Source organism: Aegilops tauschii, chromosome 2 (assembly GCF_002575655.3).
Source record: "Aegilops tauschii subsp. strangulata cultivar AL8/78 chromosome 2, Aet v6.0, whole genome shotgun sequence".
NCBI classification, from domain to species: Eukaryota; Viridiplantae; Streptophyta; class Magnoliopsida; order Poales; family Poaceae; genus Aegilops; species Aegilops tauschii.
Window position 1 is genome coordinate 150,615,591 of NC_053036.3, and position 8,454 is coordinate 150,624,044.

At 43.4% G+C, this 8,454-nt stretch overlaps 1 protein-coding gene across 1 annotated transcript; it reads left to right on the plus strand.

Annotated features, from left to right (window-relative positions):
- The first annotated feature begins 743 nt into the window (after positions 1-743).
- On the plus strand, positions 744-1,730 carry LOC109769639 (uncharacterized). Its single transcript, XM_020328374.4, has one exon. The coding sequence runs from the start codon at positions 846-848 to the stop codon at positions 1,440-1,442; it is 597 nt and encodes a 198-aa protein (XP_020183963.1). The 5' UTR covers positions 744-845; the 3' UTR covers positions 1,443-1,730.
- Positions 1,731-8,454: the final 6,724 nt, after the last annotated feature.

Consider the following 8,454-nt stretch of genomic DNA (forward strand, 5'->3'; position numbering starts at 1 on the left):
AACAATGGCGGCCAAATGGGCAAGTCTTAGCGGGCTGGCCCGATAACCCACGCGTCGTCCCGTGATGAGCATGGCCTAACACGTCTACAATCGGAGCGTGCTGGCATGTGGCTTGTCTAGGGCTGCGAGGCTGGGCAGGCATGAGTGCCGGCACTGCACGACCCGTTTCCTTTCTTATTTCTTTTTTTAGTTTTTCAAAAAAAATTGTAATGCAAAAATTTCGAATTTTTTTGTAAACACACATACACACACACTACATGTGTGCAAAAAATCATTACATTTTACTTTCCCACGTGGCGTACAAAAAAGACAAATATGTATTTTCAAATGGGCAAGAATTTTTTGTTTTCGGGCCAGATATTTTGTACAGCTTAAAAATTACATGTTTTCAAAAAAAAATCATGGATCCGTAGTGAATACATACAAGTTTCCACAGCATTGTTTTTGATTTTTTTTAACTTCTAAATATGGTTTTTGGTATATATTTTTTCACAAAAGGGCACCATGGTGCCCGAGCACACAAACTTCGCACTCCACCCCGCCCCCAAACATCCCGAAATCAAGCGGGCTGGTGGGCTAAACATGTCGGTGGGCCTGCCCGTTTCCTTGTTGTGCCGTGCCTGGGCCAGGAAGCGCAGTACGAGTGCTGGCCCAGCATGGCCCGTAAATCAGGAATGCCTGGTGGGCCGTGCTGGCCGGCCAGGTCTGTGTGAAACGGTATTTTTGGCCTAGGTAAGCATATGCTCGCACGGTCAGTCGGTCACACCGACCAGCCGACAGCCCCTGCCCGATCCCCAAACCCACCCACCGCATCCTACTCCACCTCCGAACCAAGGAACCAAGCCATGGAGCATGGCGATGCTGCCACCGGCAGCGGCAGCCGCAGCGGTGCGGGAACGAGCATCCAGGTCACGGCTCTGGACGGCATCGTGAACGTGAACTCTCTCTTCACCCTCGCCGCGTTCCTCGGCTTGGCGTGGCGCCCCTCCTCCGACGGGCCCGGCCTCGCCGACGGCGCCGACCACCTGGGCGCCTGCGCCGCGGGGGACCGCATCGAGTCTGACCTCGTCTCCTTTCACGTCCTCGCCTTCGCCTGTTTCCTCTTCTCCAGCCTCGTCGCGCTCTGCCTCAAGCAGATCGTCCGCACCTTCCCCCACTACCGCCGTGCCTCCTCCGCCGCCGCCGGAGCCGCCGTCAGCTGGACGGTGAAGATCAACCGGGCAGCGCTCCGGGTCGGGATCTTGGCGTCCGCGGTGGGATCCGTGTGCGGGTGCGGGTTCCTGACGATGGCCCTCGTCAACGTGGTGCAGGTGAAGCTCGGCCGGCTCGGCTGCGGCGCCGGCGGCTCCGCTGCATGGGGCGCCGTCATCCCGCTCGTCACGCTCGTGCCTTCCGCCATGCTGATCTACATTGGCATAGTCTTCTACGCCTTCACCCGCTAGCTGTAGCCGGATCCAGTAACTCCACTTCATGCTTCGTGTGCATTTTCTCATGCTTAGATTATGCGTCTGTCAGTCTGTGTGATCACTGATGAGATGCAGTAAGATTGCAGCTGAGTTAGATTATGCAGTAAGATGCGTCTGTGTACGTGTATCGGTGTGTCTATGCTTTTGTTCTTGGTGTTCTTTAGCTTGATTACCTTGACTTACTTTTTTTTAGCAATTACAGTTTGTAGTGATTTGCAAGTTGGTAACGTGGTATGCAAAGGCCAATCTAATACTCCTACCAAACTGCTGGCTGAATTTGTTGCCTGGTCTTCATCTCCAATTAGATCCACTAGAGCTGGAATGTTTTTCTCTGCCAAATCAAGTTTGTTTACCACAAACTTGGCAAGCTTAGCGTAGAGGTAGTTGTCATTCACAATTTTGACCAGCTCAGGAAAATGTCATCCATACCACTCGTTGCATTACATTGTCATGGTTATAAATAACAATCTGTACAACCAGAAAGTATAAGGTTCACATTCAGTTAAAGGGAGCTATGCATATATTGGCCAGCAATTCACGAGTGTCGACCGGTCAAGGCTTGATAAAAATCATTAATGAAAAAAAATCATTTAGAATCCATGCAACAAATTTTTTTGCGAGATAATCCATGCAACAATTTCAACTCATGCCCTAAGAGATTAGTTTACTCTTTTTTCAGTTAGCTGGAGGCATGGAGCTTTTGCTCTTGCAATATATGAATATAACAAGAACAGATCTAAAGAAGTCAAACATGTTTAAGAGCTTACGAATAGTAATACTCCTAACATTTATCTTTAGCTATAGAACTTACTATAGATATATTTTTAGTTCAACATGTTACACTGAAGTCCAAGACATACAAACATCGCCCTGCTCATTCCCAACCAAATAAATTTTGAAAAATTGTATGGCCCTTTGAGTGAATCTAATTATCTTCGTATGGCTTATCTCTATGGTGGTTATCTCTTGAGCTATCAAACTACATCACTGAGCCGATAAACTTCATAGTGTACCAAAACAAATATCTGCATCAATAACAATCATGAGTGAATTACAATAGCATCTGTTCAGTCAGCTGGAATGAAAGAGAACATTCCATATAATACAGAGCAGGCGTTGCAACCTGTGCATAAGTTCTTTGATGGTTTACGGGTGTCCTGGTGATTGGTGTGCAGGTGCGCCCAACAAACAGAAATAAGAATGAGACTCTGCACCTATCTATTTCTTTATAATGTAACATCTACGCCTGAAGCTAATGATCACAGTGGTTTGACCAGGGCCGTCTCCAGGAATTCGGGGCCCTGGTGCGAAAAGAAAAATGGGGCCCCAAATTAAAAAAAATACAAATACGCAAGCATAATCAACTAATTATGTAATTAAAATTTATGTTATTTCATACAATGCTTAGAATATTCTGAAGTATCAATGCGAAATACTAAAACCAATAAACTGACCTCATGCTCTATTGAAAAGTGTCATCCATCTTGTGTTCCTTGAAATGAAATCTTCAATTACATCTTCATAATTAATCTTTTAGGATCAAGTCCATCCCAATTTCTAGGATCAAATATATCAAGCTGAATGGAATTATTCATGTCATCCGAAATATTAGGATCATGATCATCATCTAAAATATTGACATCATTACCTTCATCAATTTCTGTAGCGGCAATCTCATCCTCTTGTGCATTATCACCATGACCATGATCAACTTCATGAATTTCTGCAGTGACAACCTCAACCTCTACTGCATTATCATCATGACCATCATCAATATTACCATTTGGAGTATGATTTTCAGAATTAGTTTGGGGTACTATCACAACATATTTATCAAGAGCACCCCTTTGAATTTGAGCATCTTCTTCTAATTTCTGTTTCTTCTTACGCTTGAAGGCACCAGAATCATACTTTCTTCCAGAACTAGAATGCATGATTGTTTCTGTTTCAATGAAATATATACTCTTTCAATTTATTTGAACTGATGAGCTCACATGAAATATAGGCTTGTGACATGTATAGGTACTAGTAGTTCGAAAAACTTACAATCAGATAGAACCTTGATTTTGGACTTGGACGATAGTACGAGCAACTACTGAAATTCTTGAATCTGTGACTACTTCTGAACTTGAACGACTACACAAAAAATCGTTCCCAAACATATTAACCCAACTTTGTAATTTGTATCAAAATGAGAGAAAAGGGGAGAGCGTAGGGAGCAGGGAGGGCAGGGCACCACACCGGTTGGTCTTTCATGTTGGGCGGCACCGCGGCAGTGTCGGCCGGCCGCCGGCGGCGCGGCGTCCAGCGCTCGAAAGTCGCGTGCAGTTCCGCTTCTTGCCCGTCGCCTCGCTGAACCTGCAAGGCTGCAATGCGATCGCCGTCGAGCCGCCGATTCAGTCGGAAAGCGATGGGGAGATGGAAAGCCAAGCGATCAGGGAAGGAATTGGAAGCGGAAGTTAGGGAACGTACTGCGCTGGGGCTGTCGTTTCGTCTATGATCGATCAATCTACATCATCCACGCGACGGGAAAGCGGATCGCTCCGGACCAGGCCCAAGAAGGCCTAAAACTGAATATTTTTCAGACTATACATATATGTGTATGGATCCTAGTTGGAGGCCCCAGGATTTTGGGGGCCCTGTGCGAGCGCACAGCTCGCACAGGCCCTTGGACGGCCAGTACTGCAGGTTCTATTGGCAATGTTGGTTTGCCTCTCATGGATGATCTCAATCTGCCCCTGTCTCAGCAGGTGATCCCTCCAGTACCTGCTGCTCAAAACACCATAGATTAGGATATTCAAGTACAAAATCTTCCTATGGAGCGAGGGCCTGAAATGCTTCAGCCAGCTTTAGTCTCTGCTGGAGACTTTGAGAGAAATCTAATGAACAGCTTGTTGGAAGAGAAAATGTTGCTCCTAAATTGCACAGCCCCCCCCCCAACTAATGGATATTGAGAAAGATTTAATGGCCTCTGACCCCCAACTGTTGGATATTGAGAAAGATTTAATGGCCTTTGTTGGATATTGAGAAAGATTTATTGGCCTTCTGCTGATGCTGACAAAGAATCGGTTGTGCCTCTTGCTCAGATGCCAACTGCTTTGTCTTTTTCTTCACTTCAAGACCAAAGGTTGGACTCTCCCACCTCCAAGGGCCAACAACTTCTCAGCTCATCTTCCCACACTGAGATGCCACCTGGTTTCCCCACAAAAGGTAAATACATTGGAGTGCAGAATGCTGCTCTTGAATGTGAAGCTGATAGCTTTTCCTCCTCGGCTACTCTAGGTTTGGCCTCTGCTGATGAACATCCTTGGGCACAATTTCTAGCTGATGCAGCTTCTTCTGATAAGATCATTCAGGGTACCTGTTGATTAGGCAAATTTTATCTCCGCTAATCTGCTCACACTTATAAATTTGAATGGGTCACTCAGTTCTTGTCCTCTCAAATGTGGATCATTATATGTCAAGGAGTTGCACATAAAAAATTTGTGAGCGTTGTTATTCCTAATAAGTGCCCTTCTGCTCAAGCACCTATATGCAATTTACAGGACCATGGCCCTATGCCTCAGGGGAAGCAGGTTCCCTTTTCAACTCCACAAGTTTCAAGTCACTCCACTATGGAGTTGGTGCCAGTGCAAGCCTCCTCTACCAGTTCTGTCCATGTTCAGGACAAAAGGAAGAGCAAACCTCCTCTTGTGGAATCAGAGGTAAGGAGGAGCATCAGACTTCAGCATTTATGCAATGGTTTCAAGCAGAAAACTTGCACCAATAGAAATTGCCTGTCCTGCCATGCTAATCCACCTCCCCTGCCTTTCAAAGTAGTTAAAAATATGAATTCTTCCTTTTGCAAGGTTAACCCAAAGGATACCACTGAAGATATCCTCTCCAAGAAGAAAATGAAGAAAGGAGGGAAGGGAGCAGTTAAGGACAATGAAACCCCTGCTGCTTAGGGCTGCAGGTGCTGGATGTATGGAAGCTCTTTAGATTCTGGCCTGTAATAAAACTTTGTACTAGACTATTAGTGTGCTTTAAGTGGTAGACTGTTTTTGCTATTACCTGTTGGAAGTCGTAGTTACTTATTTTGTCACTGCCAGCCAGTTTGAGCATTATCTATTTTGTTTGATCTAAGTTGCAATTTTATCCTTACATCTGTTGCAATGAATGAGACCTGGAAAATTCTTAATTAGAACATCAGAGGCATAAATTCAGTAGATAAGTGGAGAGTGCTCTTTAATAAAATTGATGAGTCTAGTTCATGAATCATCTATTTGCAAGAAACAAACAGTGAGTATTTTGATAGTAGTTATCTCAGAAATTTCTGCCCAAGAGGTTTTAACAAATTTGAGTTTGCGCCTTCAGTGGGGGCATCTGGAGGACTAATTGTCATTTGGAATGATAACCGGTTCCAAGACCTCTTTCAAAATATTTTTTCCTTATGCATGAGTTTCACCTCTGTAAAGTCTGGGCAAGAGTGGATCCTAACAAACATTTATGGGCCTTGTCAAGAAGCTGATAGAGCAATATTCATTGACTGGTTTCAAAACATTCAAATGCCACCTGATAAAAACCGGTTAATCATGTGGGATTTCAATTACATCAGGTATCCACATAACAAAAACCGAAGTGGTGGTGATCAGAATGCCATGTTTCACTTCAATGCTGCTATTAGTGAGCTAGGTTGGTACTTAAAGGCAGAAATTTTCAGTTGGTGCAATATGCAAGAAGCCCCCCTCTTGGAAAAGCTTCATCTAAACATATACCATGGCTTTCCCTCTCCCGAGAACCATTTATGATCATACCCCTCGTGTGGTTCAAATTGGCACTGGCATCCCAAAATCAAAACTTTTCAAGTTCAAAACTTTTTGCTTAGAACACCATGATTTCAAGGAGGTAGTCCAAAGGATTTGGGAACAACAAGTTCAAGAAACTGGCTCTGCAAAGATTCACTGCCAAATTCAAGAGGCTAAGGAAAAGTCTGAAAAACTAGTCTAGGAATTTGTCAAATCTTGCTACCATCATTAAAAACTCCAATGCGCTGATTAGTCTTTATGATAAGAGCACCATCTTTGACCATTATTGCCTTTTACATGCATCACTGGTTATATAGTTTTCATGACAAGTCTAAAATTTATTTTGCTATTATGACAAAATCTTGATATTCTTTATACATAAGTGGATTCAGTTAAGATTACAATTAGAAGTACATGTATTCTAAATGATACTTGGAAGAGTACATGCCTCTATTAATTGAGGTGTGGAATGACAGAGTTATTATCAAGGAGCACCTCCTCAAAATTCCGTGTTATAGAGCATCTATTGGAAAACAGAGGGTAATAGTGAGATGGGTCAAATTTGGTGATGGTAACACAAAATTCTTTAGGCAAAATCAACCACTAAGTATATGCATAATCATATCTCTATTCTGCAACATGAGCAAGGAAATGAGCAGTCTGACCATTAGGCCAAAACTGCAATTATGTGGAGAGCTTTCAAACAAAGATTGAGCTGTTCCATTCCCGCATCTCCCCTTCTAAATTTCACCGAGCTTTTGCAACGTAACACCTTTCTGCAAGCTATGGAAGAGCCCTTTTCTAAGGGTTGAATTGATGTTGTAATAAATGAGATGTGTACTGATAAGGCACCTGGACCGGATGGCTTAAGTGGAGCTTTTATTAAATCTTGCTGGAGCATCATGTGGCAGGACTTTTATAAACTGATCCAGTATTTTTATCATGGTAATATCAACCTACAAAGCATCAACGCTTCCTACATCACTCTCATTCCTAAGAAAGACTCACCTTTGGTACCAAGGGATTTCAGACCCATCTCTTTCCTAAACTGTACAGTCGGGATCATCACAAAATTATTGGCCAATAGACTCTAAAAGATCACACTCAAACTTGTCAATGTTAATCAATATGGTTTATTAAAGGACATATCAATCCAAGGCTACTTGGGATGGGCCTTTGAGTACTTTACCAATGTCACACATCCAAATAAGATATCATTGTTCTCAAGCTGGACTTGCCAAGGCTTGTGACATGATTGACCATAGCACCATTTTGACCATACTCAGGGCCAAGGGTTTCGGAGAAAGATGGATTCAATGCATCAACATGATTTTTAGTATCGGATTCTCCTCTGTTTTTGCTCAATGGTGTACCAAGCAAAGCAGTTCTTGTACGGGGGGGGGGGGTCAGGCAAGGTGATCTACTTTCACCCTTGATTTTTGTGCTTACTGTTGATCTACTCCAAGTAGTTTTCAATGAAGCCCTACACAACAATCTCATCTCCGTCCCATTACCAAAGTACTCCTACCCTGACTTCCCTGTCATCCAGTATGCCAATGATGCAATTCTTATCATGTGTGCAAGCTCTGCCTAGCTTATGTGCATCAAAAACCTCCTTCAACACTTTGCTGAGTTAACTAGGCCGTATATTAACTATGACAACTCAGTTATGGTGCCAATTAATGTTAATCAAGAGAAAAGGGAGATTCTAGCTGCTACTTTGGGATGCCAAATTGGAAGCTTTCCTTTCACCTACCTTGGGCTGCCTCTAGCCACTAGTAGACCAAAATTGAAGATTTCAACCCAATTATGCTAGAATTGGAACAAGACTGTCTGGCTGTTCTACCTTCCTCTCTTACGATTAAAGTCGGGTCCTCATTAAGTCAATCTTCACATCTTTGCCAACTTTTTTCATGTGTTCTCTTGCTCTCCCAGTTGTTGTGGTAGACCAAATTAACAAGTATCTTAAACACTCTTCTCGAGGAAGTATGGTTCAGAAGAGAAGGGATCTGCACTCATTGCCTGGAACAAGGTTTGTTAGCCCCAAAACCAAGGAGGGCTTAGAATTCTAGATGTGGAATAAAGCTAGTCTTCCTTGGGTGAGACTCATTTGGGAATCCTATTAGTGAGCAAACCCTCCTTCTGGGAAACTAGAAGGATCATTCTGGCAGAAATCCATTTTGAAACTTCTCCCAGATTTT